This window comes from Mytilus californianus, unplaced genomic scaffold (genome assembly GCF_021869535.1).
Source record: "Mytilus californianus isolate M0D057914Y unplaced genomic scaffold, xbMytCali1.0.p SCAF_3, whole genome shotgun sequence".
NCBI classification, from domain to species: Eukaryota; Metazoa; Mollusca; class Bivalvia; order Mytilida; family Mytilidae; genus Mytilus; species Mytilus californianus.
In genome coordinates, this window is record NW_026262679.1 from 81,999,968 (window position 1) to 82,024,380 (window position 24,413).

The 24,413-nt window shown below is 31.8% G+C and overlaps 1 protein-coding gene across 4 annotated transcripts in view; it reads right to left on the reverse strand.

Moving 5' to 3' along the window:
• LOC127735189 (furin-like protease kpc-1) overlaps positions 1–24,413 on the reverse strand; it is a 71,857-nt gene that overhangs the window by 6,956 nt on the left and 40,488 nt on the right. The window contains exons 9-21 of one of the 4 annotated variants that reach the window (XM_052245309.1): positions 24,311–24,411; positions 23,823–23,926; positions 23,194–23,311; positions 22,245–22,576; positions 21,667–21,788; positions 20,831–20,919; positions 18,990–19,177; positions 12,911–13,054; positions 11,971–12,067; positions 4,699–4,808; positions 4,303–4,403; positions 3,511–3,682; positions 1,960–2,281 (exon numbers count right to left, since the gene is read on the reverse strand). In XM_052245309.1, coding sequence (XP_052101269.1) covers positions 2,055–2,281; positions 3,511–3,682; positions 4,303–4,403; positions 4,699–4,808; positions 11,971–12,067; positions 12,911–13,054; positions 18,990–19,177; positions 20,831–20,919; positions 21,667–21,788; positions 22,245–22,576; positions 23,194–23,311; positions 23,823–23,926; positions 24,311–24,411 — 1,905 coding nt within the window. In that variant the 3' untranslated portion in view covers positions 1,960–2,054. Of the gene's footprint in view, positions 1–1,959; positions 2,282–3,510; positions 3,683–4,302; positions 4,404–4,698; positions 4,809–9,870; positions 10,192–10,959; positions 11,609–11,970; positions 12,068–12,910; positions 13,055–18,989; positions 19,178–20,830; positions 20,920–21,666; positions 21,789–22,244; positions 22,577–23,193; positions 23,312–23,822; positions 23,927–24,310; positions 24,412–24,413 lie in introns of those variants that run through there. The other 3 variants (XM_052245308.1, XM_052245310.1, XM_052245311.1) reach the window with 3 other exon arrangements.

Sequence of the window (24,413 nt, forward strand, 5' to 3'; positions counted from 1 at the left end):
GATTATAAGTTATGAAAAGTGACAGATTCCCAATGAAATCAAAATCTACATCGTACAGCATAATCTTGTGGAATTTGTGAAATTCAAGTATAGTTTTGTTTTATATGAAACTAGCAAATTTATATGACAGACAGACTGAAGTGTAGCTACTAACTGTATACATGATGACCAAAATTGACCTCTAAAGCAATCAGAGAAATGTATGCTAAAAAGACACATGAAACATGACATACAAGTTGACATATAAGATGACATACAAGATTATACAATACCCATTGTCTGAATATACCATATATGAATGTTACACTAGCAAATAAAACATGAAGATGTCAATATAACATACAGGCAAAACTTGCATAATCTACAAAAAAATTATCCATAAAACCATGTGTTATTTACTTTTAAATTGCAATATATTACCCTGACTGACAAATATCTATGCTCATTTCAATTCATTAATAGTTCAGATACAATTGCTAGCAATTTAGTTTGAACAAAAATGAGATTCAGAATAAAAAAAGAAACACTTAAAAATGTTATGACATTCAAAAGTTTCTTTGTCATGGTTTTAGGAGACCAGGCATTTTCTTTAAATACATTTTGGTCAATAAATACTTTAAAAATATCAATATTTACAGCTAAATTATTTGAGTATTGAGTTGGTGTAATATTGAATTTTAAGTTTCCTTTATCATTTACGGATCCATGAATTCTTTATTAGCTGTTAACACAAGAGTGCAAACGCTGAAATGTCTCGCCTTCTTTACTAAGCATTGATTTTATGTTGATAGTCCTAAATATAAAGCTTTACTACAAGTAACACATAAACTTAACATGATCCAAGAAAATGAGATCAAGGTCAGATAAACCAAACGAGAAATACATGTACACCTTACAATGATTCAATAAACCAAACATAGTTGACCTATTGCTTATAGTTTCTAAGAAACAGTTTTAACCAAGAAAACTTAACATTGACCAATGAACCATGAAAATGAGGTCAAGGTCAGATGCACCATGCCAGACAGACATGTACACCTTACAATCAATGTATGCATTAAATATAGTTGACCTATTGCTTATAGTATCTAAGAAACAAACTTAACCATGAAAACTTAACATTGACCAATGAACCATGAAAATGAGGTCAAGGTCAGATGATACCTGCCAGACAGACACATACACCTTACAATCCTTCCATACAACAAATATAGTTGATCTATTGCTTATAGTTGAAGAAAAAAATACCAAAACACAAAAACTTAACACTGAGAAATGAACAGTGAAAATGAGGTCAAGGTCAAATAAAACCTGCGAGACTGACATGTACATCATAAAATATTTCCATACACCAAATATAGTTGACCTATTGCATAAAGTATTAGAAAAAAAGACCAAAACTCAAAAACTTAACTTTGACCACTAAACCATGAAAATGAGGTCAAGGTCAGATGACACCTACCAGTTGGACAGTAGACCTACTGCTTATAGTATCTGATATATGGACTTGACCACAAAAACTTAACCTTGTTCACTGATCCATGAAATGAGGTCGATGTCAAATGAAAATTGTATGACGACATGAGGACCTTGCAAGGTACAAACATACTAAATACAGTTATCCTATTACTCATAATAAGAAAGAAATTAACATTACAGAAAATGTTGACTTTTTTTCAAGTAGTCACTGAACCATGAAGATGAGGTCAAGGACAATGGACATATGACAGATGGAAATTTCGTAACATAAGGCATCTATATACAAAGAATGAAGCATCCAGGTCTTCTAGCTTCTAAGAAGTTAGCTAACACCGCCGCCGCCGTATCACTTTCCTTATGTCGAGCTTTCTGCGACAAAAGGTGCAGGCTCGACAAAAAACTGCAAAAACTGGTTCTATTAGCATTTTTTTTGGTTTTTCTCTTTTATAATTTGATTGCTTTTACTCTTTAAAAAGGTACTAAACAAATTCATGGTTTATTGAACATACACAGCTTACTTAACTTTACTGTTCTTTGTATATATAAAAATATATGAGCTGTAATGTCAAATTATGCTATGATAAATAATCATCATCACTTTGTACTGGTTCATATTTAACAGTAGAACTCCATGGCAACAATGAAAGTGGTGATTGATTATTTTTTCTAATGGTGAAAAAAAGAAAAACAACGAGAAAGACAATTATAATGGCGATTACAATCACACTAATTGTCAATATCACAGCTGCTTGAGAGATTGCTTTCTCTTTCAAAGATGTCTGTTCATTTAATAGACATTTTTCTGAAAGTAAAAGATGCAAGTTTCATGTTAACTTTTTATGACAAAAAAATAAGTCTTTGTCTGTCTGTCCAGCCATATACATTTTGGTAGTTTCATGTAAAACTAAACTTTGCTTCAATTGCATGCATGTCACAAAAGTCACAAGATTTTGCTGTTCTAGATTTTGATTTCATTGGGAATCTGTCACTTTTCAATATTTATTAAGTAATTTTAAGGCATCTATATGTCAATTCAAGATTCTAGAATCTAAAGCATTCTTGGTAATTCTTTCAAAAGCCTGCACCAAATCATTATGATTGGCTAACAACATCCTAGCAATTGAAATTCAACCAATGACATGATGTTATTTTTATTTGAAGTACAAACAATGAAATTACCAAAAGTGCTCTAGATTCTTAAATACTGTGGATTCATTTATTTTAGTGGGTACCAATTTTCATGGATTGAGGGAAATTGTATTTTCATGGATATTTGACTTCATGGTTTGCAAAAGACCACAAGCCTATTGAAGATTTGAACTTTGTTGGTTCACCTTTACTCATGAAATCCAGGAAAATTGGTATCCCACGAATAATAATGAATCCACAGTAGGCCATTGTGATAACATGTTTATGGTGATGTGCAAGTATATATAAACATTAGAAAGTGATATTAAGAACCTGATGATTAAAATGACAAGACTGAGTATTTAACGGTGACAAACACAATAGAGGAAATTGGCATGATAGCTATAGATTATACTCCTGCACCAAGTTTGATACGATATTTCACCATCTTAGCCAGTTAGTTTTTCTTTTTTTTTTTAAATGCAAGCCTGCAAAGTGTTATGTATTTGGTATCACAAATATAAAGTGATGGAATCTGTTTCTCTAACGATATTAAGACAGTATACAGGTAAAATTTGCTTTTAAATTATGTTTTAGTTTTCATTTTTTGTGAGGCATTGTCAGGAATGGCAACCTTCTAATGTGACGTCAAAATAGCATATCAGAGGAAGGTTACAAAAAATTAAACCTCGTAATTGAATTAGGACCTATGAAGAGCCGAAAATAACCGAAATTACATAATAAATAATAACCAACTGAACTGGAAAAAGATAAATCTGTTAAAACTTAGAGAAACAAATTCCTTTTATAGCCCCATCCATAAAATGCTGCATTTTAAACAGAGAAGCTGGTGACTAGCAAGTGTCTAGATAAAAGTCAGCTAGCAGTTGTATTTATGTTTACCTTTTTGAATATCACAGTTACAACATGAGCCAGAGGGTTGCTTCCCTTGCTCACAGCATAGTAAACAGGCATGTAGATATGAACTGAAAGCCCTTGGAGATTTACATGACGTACACCCTTGAGATCCACTACGTTCACATGTCTCGCATGTATAGTGACATTTTGAACATTCCTGAAAGCAAAATTTATATATTAAAAAATGAAGTTTATTCATTGCATTACATTAAACAACAGTCTTGCTCTTTGTAATGTTTTTCAAATACGTTCCAAAATTAAAGCAACTTTGTTAAAATGGTAGGGTAATTTGACATATTTTGGCTAAAATATTATAAAACTGAGACAACTTTTACTGAATAAGAATTAAAAGAAAAAAAAGAAAGTTTTGGCAAGAATTTGGTTTCTTTGAGCATACCTTTTTTGGCAGTGACTAAAATTTTTCAAACATCTCTTACATGTATAAACAATATTCCACTTTCAAAATGATACATTGACCTTAAGATGTCTTTTTGTTATTAGTATCATTGGGTTGCTGTCTTATGGACAGATACCCCACATCTAAATCGATTCATGAGTAGTCTGCATTAGTTTTTTATCTCTTTTTTTGAACAAAGAAAAACGGAATGTGAACATACCATTAATTTAAAATCAAAATAAGTGAACATACCCTTAACTTAAAATCAAAATAAGTGAACATACCCTTAACTTAAAATCAGAATAAGTGAACATACCCTTAACTTAAAATCAGAATAAGTGAACATACCCTTAATTTAAAATCAAAATAAGTGAACATACCATTAATGTAAAATCAAAATAAAATTCTTCTCCACATTGTTTATTCCTGACACAACCTTCTAGAGTCCTAGAAAATCCATTTTCACAAGTTTTACAATCATCTGAAACATAATAAAAGAAAGATAATGTATTTCAGCCATTATACTGTGAATGTTTCATGGACCATAATCTTAAACTATACATGCTATTCATGCTATTAGAATAGTAATATTTAAAGGACAAAAACAGCAATACTAAAATGTTTCAAATTACACAAACTTTTTCACACAAAAAAAACAAAGAAAAAATAACCTCAATTCAATCTCAATCCCAATTGCAGAAAACAAAGATTTACATAAAATATTTTAAGCAAATACAAATTTGCCTTTTTATCAAATTTTAAAATATATAACGTACCTGGCTGACATTTTCTACATTCTCTTTTAAATTGATTATCTGATGTTGTCACAATATACTGTAGGTAACCAGATGGACAGGACTCCAGACATTTCTTGTTGTACATAATCCTGAAAAAAAATATTGTAAACATAAAAAAACTATATTACACAACCTCTTTGTGCAAGTTCTTTTGAAATGTTAACATTTTAAAAGATGATGACCTAAAGTGAAGTAATTGCTCAAAATTAGAACAAAAAAAGAAAAGAGTAAAGAAAAGATATTGAAATTTTGTCTTTTATATTTTTAGAAATGTAAATTAATGTTGCCATATTGTTTTTTTGTTGTTTTAAATGTAAATCTTGATGATGATCAGTTGGCTCATGGAGCAAGTCTGTTAATGAATACAAGTGCTAAGATTGATTTTTTTGAACAAATGAGTTAATATTCATATCAACACAAATCTGACCTTTGACAAAGAGACTCACATGTTGATTCATTATTATTCGTGGGTACCAGTTTTTATGGAGTTTGGTGGGTAAAGGTTAACTACCAATTCAAAAGTTCAATGAAGTACAAATGTACTAAAGGCTAGTATGCAGACTTTGACAAAAATCACAAAATCAAATGAAATATCTACAAAAATACAATTTTTCCTCTATCCATGGAAATTGGTATCCATTGAAAAAAATTAATCCACAGTACTCTATTCTGATACATAAGACAGTTGTAAATGTTGTTATTTTCAGATCTAATAATTTCAAGATCCACGTTTTCTACTTACTATACTATTGATAATACAAATGTTAACCAATTTTCTTGAAATTTGACAGTTCAATGTGATTGTGACCTTGATCTATTCAAACAGGCATTAGCAATTGAAATTCATATCACTTTTCAGAAGCAGTTACTAAAGATGAATTTAGATTTACCACTGCACCACTTGGCAATTTCCTTTCAACATCCAATACAATTGTTCATAAAATTTGAAATTTAAGTAGAATGTAAAAGAATCTGTGAGTAACATTCTCGTTAAATTTTACAAAGCTTTAATTTCATGAAGACAACCGTTGTAATTGACATGGACAACCATTGTAATTGACAAAGACAACTGTTGTAATTGACAAAGACAACCGTTGTAATTGACATGGACAACCATTGTAATTGACATGGACAACCGTTGTAATTGACATAGACAACCGTTGTAATTGACAAAGACAACCGTTGTAATTGACATAGACAACCGTTGTAATTGACAAAGACAACCGTTGTAATTGACATAGACAACCGTTGTAATTGACAAAGACAACCGTTGTAATTGACAAAGACAACCGTTGTAATTGACATAGACAACCGTTGTAATTGACATAGACAACCGTTGTAATTGACATAGACAACCGTTGTAATTGACATAGACAACCGTTGTAATTGACAGACAACTATTGTAATTGACATAGACAACCGTTGTAATTGACAAAGACAACCGTTGTAATTGACAAAGACAACCGTTGTAATTGACATAGACAACCGTTGTAATTGACAAAGACAACCGTTGTAATTGACATAGACAACCGTTGTAATTGACATAGACAACCGTTGTAATTGACATAGACAACCGTTATAATTGACAAAGACAACCGTTGTAATTGACATAGACAACTGTTGTAATTGACATAGACAACCGTTGTAATTGACATAGACAACCGTTGTAATTGACAAAGACAACCGTTGTAATTGACAAAGACAACCGTTGTAATTGACATAGACAACCGTTGTAATTGACAAAGACAAAGTTGTTTACATCCTTGTTGTATTGTTGGTGGTTGTCTCATTGACAGAGGAGACCAAACAGGGAGACTGCCATCAGGTAGAAATTTAGGATCACAAGAATGCGTTTCACATGATAAAGGAGAAAGTCCGGTAAGGGCTAGTTTTGGCCTAAAATTTGAAGAAAAATCTGATGAAAGATTTTTGACATTTTTTAAACACTCAAGTGTCTACATCAGTCGATTCAATTAGTTTCTGTAAAAGATCTGAACTGATTTGGTCATTAAAGATGCTCAAATTCAAGCTTGAATGTGAAAAATCTATCAAATATGCCATAAAACGTCACTTTTCCTCTGGTTTGTGTCTTAAATGGAAGTGGCCACATTTGTGTTCAGTCTCAACCTTTATGTATGTGATGTATTATCATCAAAAACAACACATATTTGAATATTAAGACTGAACACAAATGTGGCCACTTCCATTTTAGTCGAAGACCGTTTTATAATAAACACGAATGCTACAATTGTGAAGATTTCAGTATCAGCCATTGTATTGTCAAAAACAGTCCATATTTATGGAACAAAAGTATTCTTCTTTCCGATAGATAGCTGAAAGTTTACATTTCCAAAAATTTGTAAGAATGCTATATTTTGGGGCCAAAAAGGGGTCTTACAGGGCCTACTCCTTTGAGAATGAAATAAAATTGAGAATGGAAATGGGGAATGTGTCAAAGAGACAACAACCCGACCATAGAGCAGACAACAGCCGAAGGCCACCAATGGGTCTTCAATGCAGCAAGAAACTCCCACACCCAGAGGCGTCCTTCAGCTGGCCCCTAAACAAATATTTATACTAGTTCAGTGATAACGGATGTCATAAGTCTGTATACCTATTATTTTCACGATATTTTCAAAGTCCAAAGCCCATAATTTTGGCAAAGATCAGCAGAGCAGGAGCAAACATGAACTTGATACGAAACTCACCATAGTAGACTCACATACTAAAATTCAGCACAATATGTGAAGGCATTAAGAAAAAAATCTGTATAACTGTTATTTTCACAAAATTTTCATGGTTCAAAGCCCATAATTTTGGCAACAATCAGCAGAGTGGAACTAAACGTGAACTTGATCTGTAACTCATCATATTAGACTCACATACTAAAAATCAGCTCAAAATGTGAAGGTGTTTAGAAAAAAAGTCTGTATAATTGTTCGTTGTGGAATGACGGATTAGGGTAATACTATATGGCTCCGACCACTTTGTGGCAGGGCCATAATAAATAACAATGTGTAAAATTGTTATTATGCTTCATCAAATTAAACCAGTTATAGTCAGACATGAATTAAAAAAATTAATGCACAAAGTTCCATAACTCTGTAATGGCAACAGTCAAAATTGAAAATAAACTCAAGGTAGTTTGTCTTTAAGGAACTAATCTTTTTTAAATATAACAACTGGTTAAGAAACCTTTGGATAACATGTGCATCTCTAGAATAAAGATAAACAGACGGATGAACATTAATATACCGTAAATTGGGAAATTTTGGCGTCGGGATATTTTGGCAGTTTTCACTCGAAAGGCATGTGTTTTATTTTGGTGTGTGTAATTTTGGTGCTTCGTCCAATTGATGTGTTTAATTTTGTGTGAGCTTATTCATATTTGCCCTTATTTACTCGTTTACATCTATTGACAAAATATCAATGACCTACACAAACTAGAAACTAGAAACAGGACAAAGTTAACTAAATGAAGGAATCGGATACGAATGCAATTGCAAATTATTCCGTATCTCGAGTTGAAAGCTAAAAGAAAGTGATTTTAAATAGATTATTTATTTTTTACAAAAATCAAATGAAATAAATTTTAATCATTATCTCTATTGCAGTACATGTTAATGATTGAAGATCAAGGATTTAAATTTTAATCCTTATGCCTCTGGCAGTACATATTAATTAATAGAAGATAAATTAATACAAGGAGTTTTGATATTCTAATTACCAATAACGGCATCTAATCAGCAATAGCCTGGCATATTAATGACATGTGTGAATACAAATTCATATTGTGTTTTCTTCACAATTTCAGAAAAAAAACCATATATAGTGTTGTCAAATTATACCCCGTATTTATTTGCAGATTTGGCTATGTATAGAATTATAGGAAATATACGAAAGATATAATAGCATAAGATATTTTCCCCAACAATTAACATTACAATATCGTCGTACCGGTTCGCGATTTTGGCGTTTCAATTTTGAGTGTTTGCTTTATTTTCGTGTGTTTAATTTTGGCACTTTCATTGGAGGCACCAAATAAATCAAAATAAAACTACAACCAAAATAACCCAATTTACGGTACCATAATATTTGCAGTCAATGACAGGATATAAAAGCATTTGATGCAATAGAATTTGGAGGAAAACAAATAATTTTCATCTTTTTTTGTCATTTCTTGTATCAATGTTAAATAAACTGTTAACACAGAGATATGTATCGTCTATTTGTTATTTTGATAATGCAAATGTTGAAATTAAAATGGCAATACTTTAACATGTAAGTTATGCAAATATTCAAAGTCAATGAACCATGACTGAAGGTACAGGGGTAAACAATCTCCATGGAAATGAGATGTGCCAATGCTAATACAACTGCATATCAAATACCAAAGACTTTTCATAAGTCGTTCCCTTTAAACAAACCTAAACACAAACATTAACTTGTAAACTTTGTAAAAGTTTCAAAGTCAATGAACCATAATGAGGGGTGGGGTTATATAATCTCCATGGAAATAAAACTTGCAAATCAAATATCATTAACTTAACATTAGTGGTTCATCTTAAACTGACCTAATCACAAACTAATACATGAAAATTAAGCAAAAGTTTCAAAGTAAATAGACCATGACTGAGGGCTAAGGACCAAATATTCTCCATGGAAATGAGATGTGATAATGCTTATACAACTGCATACCAATTATCACTGACCTACCACTAATGGTTCCCCATAAACTGACCTAATCACAAACTAATACATGTAAACTAAGCAAAGTTTCAAGGTCAATAGACCATGACTGAGGGGCAGGGCCAAATAATCTCCATGGTAATGAGATGTGCCAATGCTAATACAACTGCATACCAAATATCATTGACCTACCTCTAGTGGTTCACCATAAACTAGACCTAATCACAAACAAATACATTGTGGCCCTTTATAGCTTGCTGTTCGGTGTGAGCCAAGGCTCCGTGTTGATGACCGTACTTTGACCTATAATAGTTTACTTCTACAAATTATGACTTGGATGGAGAGTTGTCTCATTGGCACTCATACCACATCTTCTTATATCTAATTGATGCTGACAACAGCATACCTATGTATCGCTTTCTGACTCCATCAAGGCAAGACAAAAAGGCAATAAATGACACATTATATATAACTAATTTTAATATTTCATTGAGATTTTGCAGATATTGCAAAATATCTGTCTCGTTCAATCATGGAGGTTCATATCCAGGTGGCAGTCCAATAGATTCCAAACACTCATGGCGTAACTTCCATTCTTCTAGTTGCATAATTTTTATGTTGATATGATGGTATTCTTTGAGAAGTTCCAAGTACGGATCTAAAGTCAAGTTTTCAACTGTCACTCCTGCATTCTCCTCAGACTCCTCGGAAGAACCCAGCTTCAGCTCTGAAAATTCGTCAGAGTGTTCTGATTCAGAGGAATTATCCCTTTCTTCTACAGGACTGGAATAGAAAAAAAAAAAAAACTTTAATGCCTGCTTATTTCATACTAGAACCTGGTATTATTTTCCAAAATATAATTTTAAAATAAAAATTTTGGCAAGGTTTTAATTGAAATTGGTGTTTATGATCATTTCATCCTGAATTCCTCTGACAGTTGAAAGTTTCAAAAGATGATCAAATCATATTTTTCTTACTAAGTTAAATAAAAGTTATATTCATTCATGCCTTTTAGTACATGCTGTTATAGACATGCAGATCAACATTCCTCTGATACATTCAAGGTTTCCTTTCATTAACACAAGTTGTTTTACCAAACATTTTCTCCTTATAAATCCATGATACATGAATTCTTTTAGTTTTCACTTTATCCATCCATCTTTTTCGTCAGTCTATCTATTCATCTACAACTGTTGTGAGCTCAAATTTTCCTACACTGTATTTTGCAATGGACTTAACTTTTCAGATATAAACAATATTATGCAGAAAGCCGTATCAAATGTTCATGTAAAAAGGAAATAGACTTTGATGCCAAGCTTTAAGAATGAAAGTATGCTTTTTGGCTGCAAATCTCCAACAGTAAAATGATACTGAACACACTTTGAGGGTTGAAGAAAAATCGAATTTCATTTATATTTGATTTCATGGATTTGCAAAAATGTCTGAAAACTTAAATTTATACAAAAAAATCTAAAATTATGGGAATTAGTTTTAGAGAGTTCATTCTCTTACAATATTCCTTTGAAAAAGATTATATTAATTTTACACAATTATTAAGCATCATATTTTCCTGCACAAAATTTTTTTTAACAAAAAGAAAATAATGGTTATAAGATAAAGCAAGTTTGAGTTATTCGGAAGTCAAATAATGGGTCTACCCACTAATCATGTTTTACCAAGATGGGGTCATCCTGACATGCAAGTTTTACTTTTATAGTTGAATTTCAATCATCCTCTTATATTCCTATCATAAGTATATCTTATTCCCGTTTGAATGGTTTTACACTAGTAATTTTTTTGAGGCCCTTTATAGCTTACTGTTCAGTGTGAGCCAAGGCTCCGTGTTGAAGACTGTACTGTGACCTATAATGGTTTACTTTTATAAATTTTGACTTGGATGGAGAGTTGTCTCATTGGCACTCATACCACATCTTCTTATATCTACTTGTTCCTTTTTGGAAGCCTCAAGTACAAGTTTGAACTCAAAAAGAAGTATTCAACAATCTCTCTAGGTGTAGGCTAATGGTTACTTTTTTTCTGTTTTTAAAAAAAATATTAACATTTCAACATATCTATAATCAATCATGCATTCACTAAAACACATATCTAACATAGCTTACCTTGTTCATCTGTTCCTTCTTCAATACAAAACCGTTCACGAAGACATCATGCGTGGATAAATATGACATTACTCTCTGTGCTGAGATTTGAGTATAGAGTGAACATAAATATTTCATGTAGGATAGACTTATTGTTAGTAGATACCAATACATTGTAGTATTATTCACAATACTGTACATTTTAAGCTTATTTTTAAAAATATTTTCACACTTCTTTTTAATAACTTAAATTAATGCTAATCCACAATTATTTAAAACTAAATATGTAAAAGTTCCTCAATATTTCCTGACAGATAATTTCATTAAGTTTAAGCAAGATCCTGAACATTTTTTTAAAAGAAATTTTGCAATTCCAAAATCTGTATTTTCCTCAATTTTACAAATTGCTATTTTATAACTTTTTCAGCTAAAGTGGTATAATTCCGTAATGTAGTGAGTTTACCATTTGTGTTGGCATTCTGTACAGAGATTGTCACTGATACACTCCACACATCCAGCAGGACATTTCTGACAATGATTGTTGGAATCTTTATATTCTCCTGTTAAATAATAATGAAAATATATTTATTTCTAAGAAATTTCAAAATAATGAACCACTTACACCACCTTTTAAGTCATGTTTTATACATAATTATTGCAGGGTTTCCCCTGGGTCAATTTTTTCTCTCTCGCCACCTCACTCCCCAATACAATATATTTTTCGCCAACTTATATTAACATATTTTTCGTTAAAAATTTCTTTCTTTTTAACAGAAAAAAAAAAAAGTTTATCATATACTTCCTGTCTCATTGAAGGATCAAGACTTAAATCAAAGATTTTTCTTACTTTTGAATATATTTCTTCATAACTACAGTTTTCTTTTCTGGACCATTGTTAAAAAGAAAAGTCGAGATGTAAAAATATGCTTCAAACACGTGCGTCATTTCTATCAAATTTGTAAATAAATCCTTTAGTTGGCATACATGTGACGCCAATTAACCACACTATTTCATTAAACAATACAATCAACCTCTTTATTAATTAATCCATTGTTGCCGATAGCTATAAAATACAATCAGCTGATTATTGATTTTCTATCAAAATCGTAATGAGCTCAAGGTGAATTCCCAGTATTGTCTGATCAGGGAAAAAGTCAGAAAAACCCCAAAAAAGTAAACAAGATAGACAAAGTCGAACTGTTATATTTCTTTTGCCAATAATAAATTTTTAATCGCCAGCAGAAACCCTGATAATTGTCCTTTTCCTTAAACAGTAAATTTTTAACTTATTTTATAAACTTTCTCTTTGCAGCTTACTGAATTATTTGCAACAAAGAGTGAGCTTGGTTTCTTTTTAAGTTATAAGCTAAAGCTAATGTTATATTATGACAATATCAACTAACCTGAATTACAAATAACTTTTGGCATTTTACATGTGTTGTTATTTAGTATCATTCCTACAGGACATCTGGTGCACATTTCATCATTTACAATACATGTGGCACATGTACTGCTACATTTCTTACATACAGCAACAGATGGATTGTCTAAAATCATAACATGGAGCAAATTAAATAAAGAATTCAATTGCATAACTTAAAATTCTGCAATATAATCAGAAATTATAGGCTCTATATTAAAATACACAAATTGAGTACAAAGAAATCAATGTAATAGTGTAATAGTGCACTTTTATAACAAAGGGTTGCCACTCTTTTTCAGACATTTTCCAAATTCCAGGGTTTTCTAGGGTTTTTCCAGGATTATCAGTAGTTTTTAAGGATAAATACAATTGAGAAATTGTGTTTACTGAACTATTATAAATACAGCAAGTTATTCCCTCTACTGACACTTACTCTACAGGTGCACCTAGTTCATACTCTAGTTTTCAGTGGAGTCCAAATTGCTCATTTGCTTTTGGTTTCCTGTGTGTACATGTTTTTTGGTTGTTCTTGTCTCTTATTCCATGATTTGTCTTTGTTGTTGGACTTTCAAATTATGAAAATTTTATAAGCAGGTTACCATTTAATTCTTGAGAAATTATATTTTTTTAAATTAAATAAAATTGTGTGTGTTATAGTGCCTTTGACATCAGTTTTGCTGTACAGTACCTCCAGATAGAATTACATAGATGAATCATGTGAATGTATTGATAACCTTTTCTATTGTGTTATAGGTAAAATGTCTGTTTTTCTAAACATTTCAGAATTAAACAAAAACTTTATCTTAATAATCTTTTATTATACAACACTGTAAAATTAATTGATACATCCCGTATAATAAACTGTAAAAATAAATACACAACGAAAACAAAAAAACAACAAAATACTAACAAATATCACAAAATCAAAGACTAGATTATCACAAAATAAAATAAAACATTGTGAACATTAACATGTTAATCAAAAATCAAAAGTTGAATCAAGGATTAACATTAATAATTACACATTTTCCAAAGTGGGATACCTTTATAAGTTTGAAAGGAGGTGTGATTGAGTATCATTAAACTTTTTTACTTCTGCAAGTTCAGCTTCTTTATCTCTATTCTTTTTGCAAAGAGAATTTGACGGAGTAATATGGACAACAGATTGCATTGCTCTGCCTTGTCTGCAGCCTTTTCAGCATTTGAATTTAGCAAACAAGATTCCTCAAGACATTTAGCTTTTTTTCTAAGATTCTTCAACTTCCTTTCTTTTTTCACCTTTTCTTTGTCGCTCTTTCTCAACCTTTTACTGATCCAAGTGATCAAAGAACCTTTGTCTTGCTGTTACTGCAGTTACTCTTTTATAACATTCATAAATTGTAAGCCACTATACTCTTCACACTGTCCTTACTGCATTGTTTAGCAATAAGAGACTCTTTTGTCAAATTAGGTCACTCACCTCTTTATTCACTGAAAACCCTCTCTCGACACTGGCTTGCCCATGAGAAAGAAACAAAAGGGTGTGTACAATACACCAAACATTCTTATATCCACTCACATCATGCATCTCGTCATAGAACAAAACATCTACTCTGTCAGTACTTTTACTGAATTCTTTAAACTTCAAACTATCAAGCTCCAAAAAAACTTTCTAAACTTTGTTAATTTCAGCATTGTATAAGCCTATTCCATAACTGATGTCTTTATAAATCTATCCATACAATGTCTTACTAGTTCAGACAAACTTAGCAAGAAAAGGTATTATAGGTTTATCACATTGATATGCAACTAAAAATCTCTCTACCTGGTTTGCTACAGACATAATAAATGATAATTTAGGTCTAATGAAGGAATCTTTTAACATAAGCTTGACTGAATCATATGATTTTGTGCTAGGGTTTTTCACTTTTTTCCTATCAACACCTATAACATATTTCTCTACATTTGGAAGAACCTTTCAATTACTTTTACATTTTCACCTGTACAAACCAAATCAACTGCAAATGCATGCCCTAATAAAATGCTTCGCTGAGCGCAGCCTGATACGACCGCAGAGGATATAACCCTGAACAGTTGGGGCAAATTTGGACACAATATTCAAGCTTGATACTGTCTGAAAAGATCTTATAAATCCATTGCGCAATACTGTGCAAATGAAAATTTCTTCTTGAAACTTTTCAAAAATTCGAAATTTTAAAAATTTGGAAAAAAAATATGTGGATCTCTAAAAAAAATTGGGAAAAAATCACCTCCCCCCCCCCCCCAACTTTTTGAAACCCCCCTTGGAGCAATAACAACAAAACTTAATCCCAGCCTTTCCTTTGTAGTATGGAACCTTGTAGTACAATTTCAGAGAGATCCTTAACCCCAAACTCAATCCCAAGCTTCCCTTTGTTATATGGAACCTTGTGGTACAATGTCAGAGAGATCCTAACACTTACACACAAGTTATTTGTCTGGAAACTACAAAAATTCTTGTTTTTGGCCCCTTTTTGGCCCTCAATTCCTAAACTGTTGGCCCCAATAACCCCTAAAATGAATTCCAACCTTCTACTTGTGGTATTAAACATTGTGGTACAATTTCAGAGCAATCGAAATACTTATTCACAAGTCATTATCCTGAAACTAGAAAAATGCTTGTTTTGGGCCCCTTTTTTACCTAAACGGTTGGGACCATTATCCCCAAAATCAATCCCAACCTTCCTTTTGTGGTATTGAACCTTCGTAAAAAATTTCATAGAGATCCATTTACTTAAACTAAAGTTATTGTCCGGAAACCAATGTGTCTTCGGACGACATCATACCCTTATACGATCCCAAAAAATTTTTTGTGGTCGTAAAAGAGTCTGATGTATAATATCAACTGATAATTTTGTTGTCTTCCCATTGCCTCACCAAAATGTCTAGTTGCTTTTTTTTGCCATTCCTGATTCAAAGATTCATCAAAGAGCAAAACATATGGATCACCCTGAATTTTTCTTTCTAACAACAGTTTAAAATCAGGGGTAACACCAAATACACATTCATACATAGTTTTGGTTTAACCACAGGTAAAATCCTTTGCAATGTCAGTCAACGAGCATTTTTTTAAAAACAAAGCTAATATTTTCATTTGAATTAAATGAGTGATTTGAAACAAATTGTGTTTAAACACCTCCATACTTCTGCTGTTAACATGGCCCTATGGGCAGCTTCTGTAGATGTATCTTTGGTTAAAGTTTGATTAGAATTAGCTGTTATCAAGGAATTTAATGTCCCGTGTGATTGAAAACCTTTTAGTCTGTTGTTGTGCTTTTGTCCTGTGGAATGGAACTTCAAGGCTGAATGACCATAGAAGTTAAGTGAAGAGTTGTGTTACACAATTTACAAAATACTAGATTAGGCTTTCCCTGGACTCTTTGTAGCCAATCTTTGTATTTGGAATCCCACTCATCATGGAAAGTACAAGCCATCTGAAAAAGAAAAGTTTAAAAGGAAAACAAGTTATAAACTCTAGATGCTGTCACTTTGGTGAAAACAATTTTTAACTGATTTCCAAATATTTTTTTTTTGTATTTAATCAATCTGAGTTCAATTTACAATATGTCAATTAAAAAGCCTTAGTAAGCACCCTCACATACCCTATGTGCCAACATATTTGTCACTTACAAGTTACAACAAAATGTTTCTTTAGTATAAATTTCCAAGTTGAAAGGGGCATTACTCCTTCAAAAATTTCCTGTGGATATGGATATCCTCATTTCATCTGCTAAATGTCTGCCAAATGTCATGAAATTCCGATGAGTAGTTTCAGAGGTGTTGCGATGTCAAGAACAGGACTGACTGATAGAGGGACGGAAGGTCAAAAACCCATCGCAACTTTCTTGTGTGGTATAACAATTCATACAGACAGTGTCGCACCTGGTGTTAATTGGTGTTGCTAAATACTCTATAGGATGTACGAATGTACATGCTACATTGTATTAAAGTCAAAAAGATACTTAATAATGGTTTACAAGGGGGAGGGTGGTGCCACACCATATCATATGAGTTAACCCATCATTTCAATTTAAATGCCTGTCCAAAGTCAGAGCCATTGTGGCCAAATCTCTTGCTGTGTCACAACTTACAGAAATTTACACATATTCTGAGCAGTTTAGGAATTACTGATTTTGATCTAAGACTAACCGACCAAGTAAATAATACTTACATTTAAACCCTTATTCAATTACATGTAGTACTAATTCAAGTCTGAATATACATCTGGTAATTCACTGGATTCATCTTCTGATGTTTCCGAATAAACAATTGTTGAACAGTCACTGTCTAACAGATCCATTGTTGCCCATTCAGGGGCATAGTTGTACATATTGTTATAACGTGTAGAGCTAAATCCATGGACAGCATGCTGAATAAAGTGAAGTAGATCATCTCCAAATTCAATTTTAGAATAGTATTCTTCAAAAATGTCAATCCATCAACAGGGGTTACATGTCCATCTCTGTCAGGTTTGGATCATCTATTATGATATTTAAAGCCTGTTGTCGACTTAAATAAAATGTCCTTTCAATTGTTCAAATTTCCAGGATTTTTGCATTTGCAAACTGGTAACAACATTCATTTGATATTAACTCTGTAAATTGTTTCGTCTTAGTTAATGTTCTCTATTAAAAAACAATGCCAACAACATTCTTTGATGAAAGGCATTGAAAATTTATAAAATGTTATTTTCCTTAAATATATTGGAATTAAGAGTAATCCTGTTTGTGGCAAAAGTCTTTAAACCGGTTTGGATCAGCCAAAATTGCATCAGGTGATGACCACCAATCCACCATGCTTTTTTTAAAATTTCCATGCAGTTCTTGCATTGTGGTTGAAATTGAACTTGATAAATAACATTACAAAACATTTCAAGACTGTTTGCATCAAATGTAATCGAGATCAGGATTCACCTCTATCAAGTCGTCCCATTCCTATTGTCCCACGAAATGCGCTCATGAGGATACCAATTTTCGAGGGACAAATCAACGAGCACAAGGGAAGTAATTCAATTTGTTTTTAAACTACGGTATTTAATTTTCAAGGATTTTCTCTGGGTTTTTTCGTGTTTTCCCAGCCTTTTCCCAGCCAGGAGCACCTCAAAATAAAATTCCTAGCTTTTTCACGTTTTTCTTGGTTTGTGGCAACCCTGATTACAAAACTGCACCCAATGTTGTGGTAAGCCCACTTGTAATTCAAAGTATCAGAAAACAATCCTAGTGTGGGGTATAATGAAAAGTGCATTCATTCAATAATGCTGTTCTATTCAAGAAAGTGCTGTTTAGAAAACAGATCGAAATCTTTTTCACCTGATTGTGGCCATTAGTTGAGAACTAAATGGTTGGGGTCATATTTATAACTGTCAAATTCATAAAAAAAACTGTATCTATGTTTCTTTTTCATGCTTAATTACTATTTTAACACTGTAATTAGATCTTTGATTATTGTTTTTATTGGTATAAATATTGATTTTGCTATCAGTAAATTAATTCATACTAAATAGTTTTGTTATACACATATGCACTTTTATTTTGGCATTGCACAAGGTCATTTTTTTCTCTGACTGTTAATGATGTCTTTACACTAAATCCATTGGAAGTTGGATGTTTACTGATTGTTATTTTAGTCTTAGATACATGATTTTTTTTAATTAGTTTTTTAGGCCTTTTATAGCCGACTATACGGTATGGGTTTTTCTCATTGTTGACGGCCGTATGATTGCCTATAACTGCTTACACCACTTTATTTGAACTTAGGTGGATAGTTGTCTCATTGGCAATCATACCTCATCTCCTTATTTTTTTATTAATCCCAAATACCATTTTGGTAATTGACCTTTCAGAATTAGACTTGTCTGGCTAATATGACCTTATCAATGTTTTTTTCTTAACCTTATTCACAAATGTCATTTCGTTAATTGACCTATCAGAATTGGACTTGTCTGGTGAATATTTTCCAGACCCTTGGTTTAGACTGTTAATAAATCATCTGTGTCTTATTTAAATATGTCTCCACAATACATTATGTGTTAAAATATATACCTCTGAAGTAACCCTCAGGACAAGATGTGAGACAGCGGTTTTCTCCCTCAATCATTAAGTAGCCATCTTTACACTTCTCACACAATTCTTTATTAAATACAGTGGAACAAGATTCACAATTAGCATCACATTGTAAACACACTGATTGGAATTCTCTGGTTCCTGTTGGACAGGTCTGTAGACAAGTCCTATCAAAAGAAAATTATTAAATTAAGCAATAAAGAACACAACATTCAAAAATACCACTGTTACTTATAAAGCAAATGTGGGGTATACATCTATGAGACAGCAACCCAAAAACAAAGTTAAAGAAATGCATTATAATCTACAATAATGAGGAATAACTACTTGTATTTTGATTTAAAGCTCCATTTAGTTTGCACTAAATATGAAATATATATTTTTTTATTTTTTTCAATTTTTTGTTCTTTAAACATAATTTGTACTCAAAGAAAAAAAACAATGAACTTAATGCCTTTAGATCAAAATTGTATATATATTTCCAGAAAATGATTTGAAAAGCCAAAAAATTGAAAAACCCTGTTTGTCTAAGAAGCCTTCCACATAAGGCAGATTATATCAAGATTTTGCATTTACTGTCATTCATCTACACCTGACTTCATTTGTTTTAAACTCTCAAAAGAATTTCAGTGCCCTATATATAGATATTGTCCTCAGTCATCAGTCATGCTCTGTTCACATGCATATAAAAGTAAATCCTGAAAACAAAGTAGAGTGTATCATTCATAGATAGATGGATGAGGGAACTGACTAATCCACCAATGGTAGGATGGCCTTAAAGACTCCATACCCCTCTGACAAATAACCAAACAACTGTTTGTATGTGGATTTCTAATGCCAATTTCAGCAACCTTAGCGGTCAACTTTTATGATTTTTGGAAGAAGCTGCATTGCCTGGAGGGAATGACCAACTTTTGGCAAGACTTGTCAATTAAGATTGGAGTTGTATACACTTCACCATGAGCTGGGTTCAAAATCACAACATCAGAGTTAACAGGTTAGTGATCACTACTTAGACCACACAGACATCTTCAAACATCAATACATATGAATACACATACCCACTACTCTCTAACGTGACATGTTTACAGGCTAGTGATCACTACTTAAGACCACACAGCCATCTTCAAACATCAATACATATGAATACACATACCCACTACTCTCTAACGTGACATGTTTACAGGCTAGTGATCACTACTTAAGACCACACAGACATCTTTAAACATCAATACATATGAATACACATACCCACTACTCTCTAACTTGATATGTTTACAGGCTAGTGATCACTACTTAGACCACACAGACATCTTTAAACATCAATACATATGAATACACATACCCACTACTCTCTAACTTGACATGTTTACAGGCTAGTGATCACTACTTAAGACCACACAGACATCTTTAAACATCAATACATATGAATACACATACCCACTACTCTCTAACTTGACATGTTTACAGGCTAGTGATCACTACTTAAGACCACACAGACATCTTTAAACATCAATACATATGAATACACATACCCACTACTCTCTAACTAGATATGTTTACAGGCTAGTGATCACTACTTAAGACCACACAGACATCTTCAAACATCAATACATATGAATACACATACCCACTACTCTCTAACTAGATATGTTTACAGGCTAGTGATCACTACTTAAGACCACACAGACATCTTTAAACATCAATACATATGAATACACATACCCACTACTCTCTAACTAGATATGTTTACAGGCTAGTGATCACTACTTAAGACCACACAGACATCTTCAAACATCAATACATATGAATACACATACCCACTACTCTCTAACTTGACATGTTTACAGGCTAGGCAATCTTCTGGTCCAGTTCCTGTGCAAGACCCACGGCACTCTTCATGACAGTTCTATTGAAAATATTTGAAAATAATTACTATTAACTTTTTGTTTTTAAAACACTCGAAATTTTTTCAAATTATATGTTGTAAAAAATTTATGGTGCAATGCTATGTTTTCTTAATTGATTCTAACAAAGAAATGCGATGTTTTATTTCACATTTAAATTGAAGCTTGATAAAGGTATCTTAAATCTAAGATAATAATGGAGAATTTTCATTCATACATGAAATAATATAAAATTTCATTTATCAACTCTTATTGCTATTAATCTTTATGTAACATCAATATTATATTTCTCAAAATGTTCAAGTTACTGGTATGCTACTGCCAAATTATTTATAATGAAAAATATGTAAGATAGATCTGTAGAGTTACTGATGGTAGTCAAAGTACAATCCGATGATATTAATAATTATAGTATAACTAACTGCCATAATTGAGTATATAATATAAGACAATGTGTGACTGAAAGAGCACAAGTTTAATCCAAGACGACATTCGGCCACAAGTGAGTGGTCTTATTTTTTATATTCAAATATGGTGAATAGTTATACTTTTAATTATATATAAACAGAATATAAAAACTCTTTTCTATGTTACTGGCGTTAATTGGATTATCTTATGTATTGTTGATTTCACTGTACTTTTTGGCGTATGAATATATCAGTATTGCACACAGTTGTCAAAATGGCAGATCGTCACTTCAAGCAGATTGATGTGGATTTTGCAAATTGACATTACTGGTGTGTACTTACTTGTGGAGGTATAGTTGACATGACTGGTGTGGTAGGAGGGGTTGATCTGCCTACATCTGACTTCAAATTAATAGGATTAGACTTGGTGCCATGTAAAACCAAAGACCAGGATGTTAATGTTCCTGAAAAATAATTGAACATTAGCTGAGCTCAATATTGCTGAATACAGCTTTGCATTTATACAGTTATCTAATTTTACATGCAAAATAATCTCCCTTTTTTATTTCATAAGTTCAAAACTATTCAATGGCAATATGTATATTGTGTTTCATTATTTCCATTGTAAAGGCACAGTCACTACATAATTCAATATACGACTATTCAAACAATTCACCTTTAGATGGAAGAAGGAAAGTGGTTTTTTTTTTAATCTCTGCATTGAATAAAATTTGACTTCAATATAATTTGTATTTTTTTATCTTGAAATACCGTCTGTCAGCCTTTGATCATTGAGTTGCAGTGTAGGACAGTAAATACTTGCATGAATACCACTCAATTAAAGTTTTATCTTATACTCAAGTTCCCTTTTTAAGTTATAATTATTTAGGATTAGCCTTATGTAAAACCTTTTTACATACCTTTTAGTAGTGGAGAATTAGCTTCCCAGGCAGAATTTGAACGATGATCATCAATTTCTAATTTCCAAGTTCCTGATGGATTTTCCTCCCAGAACTGAACAGATAAGAATGCCCAGTCTCGGAATCCTCCCTTCATAATATCATTAGGTCTCTGAGGTAGAATTGTTGATTTAGTTCCACTAGGAGATGTTATATGAATGACTGCATTTCCACGGCGATGATAGTTCAAGGTTATCTTAACCTGAACATGTTCAAGGTAGTTAACCTCATTACTAGATCCCTTACATCCATCAGTAGTTATTGAATCTTCATAGTGTGCATTTGTTATTTGTCTGAAAAATTACAATGAAATCCATCTTTTTTTTTCATCATGAAAATATAATTTTTTTGTAGTATTATGTTCATTTTTTTTACCTGCTCTGCCATGGTAGCTAAAACCTAGACAAGTAAATCTAAACTTGATTTTACATTTTTCAAAGATTATTCCATACAGTAGACCTAACTAAATATAGATTAAATTAAATTCTTTTTTGTCTTCTTTATCATAAGATGTTTTTAGTCAAAGACATATTATTTATGGTAAATGGCATGAAACTGTACACTTCAGAAACTTCCGCAAAGGAAATATATTGATTTCCCCTAACATTGAACAATAAATCAATATCTCCTTAATATAATCACCACATACATCATCACATACATCATCACATACTTAAAAGCAAGAACGAGGTTTTAATAGTAATATTTTTCCTATAATTATTTACAACAAAAACAAAGTAATCAAATGCCAGAATTTTAAGATGATTGTTTATTTTTAGTAATTGCTGCTTAATTCAAATATGTTGCTGCATTTTTAAATTTTCAAAATTGACTATTCCCATAACATGAAAATCCACTTTTACTCTTTAAAAGGAAAAACAGTGTTATCAATGGACAAATATGAACTTACACATTTATTTTTGGAGAATTCATGGTACAGATATGTTTCTCTGGTACATTTGTCCATCGTAAGGCATAATCTACCATACCAGTGGCATTCATCAATCCATAACCATATTTCAAACTGACTGAAAGTATAAATCAAAAGTAAAGCATCCATAGGTATGGCACCTTGTTCATCCAATAAAAACAGTATAACCAATAGTGCTGAAATTGGCATTAAACACCAACAATCAATCAATCAATAAAAAATTAAATCACTTATTTTGGAAGAATTTTTATATGTGAATATGCATGTACAAGATTACAGGTTAAAAAAGGAACAGACTCCCTTAAAAATTATGGAATAAGGTACTACTTGGACCTAAGTGCAAATCTTATAATGAGCTGGCCAAGTGTAAAACGTTATCATGATTATCCAAATGTTCAAGAACTGTATAATAATATAAGAATGTATATGTAATCCAAATGTTGAAGAATGGTATAATAATATAAGAATGTATATGTAATCCAAATGTTGGAGAACTGTATAATAATATAAGAATCTATGTATGTGACATCTCATAATTTAATATTCATAATCATGGACATTGAGATACTTAGCATTCAACTTGTATCAAATCAAACAAACTTATTTACCTTTTCTATTTTTAGCATTAGTAAGCCATTCTCCATCTTGGAATGGTTCTGTGATTGAGGTTAGCAAGGTTATATACTGTACATCCCTCCACGTCAGACCAGGACTGAAATATTCATTATTCATAATTGTTAACAATATGAGTGGATTTATTTATGTTATTATTCTGAAATGAGGTCTATAATTTTTTTAACGGAAATAACTTTCCATATTTCTTTCAATAAAAATTCTTTTCCTTGTCAGTTTTATAGATTTATAGATTTTTCTTCTCTTTTTCAAAAAACATCTTCAATCAATTTCTAATCATTTATTATTTATATAATGCAATTCAGTGTCTTCTATAAAGTAACATAAAACTACAATTAAGTAGCAGTTTAAGCTAACTTCATGGCACCTATATAAATATTTTTACAGCTGATAATTTTAAAAAGAAAATACATGCAGTAAAAGCACCATGGTTAACACTAATCTATCCAATTATTTCACTTACTTTGCTTCTAACATTAAAGCGACAAGTCCTGCTGCAAGGGGTGCTGAAGCTGAAGTCCCAGTATGTGTACTAGTGCATCTCTTCCTTAAATCTGTAGTGACCT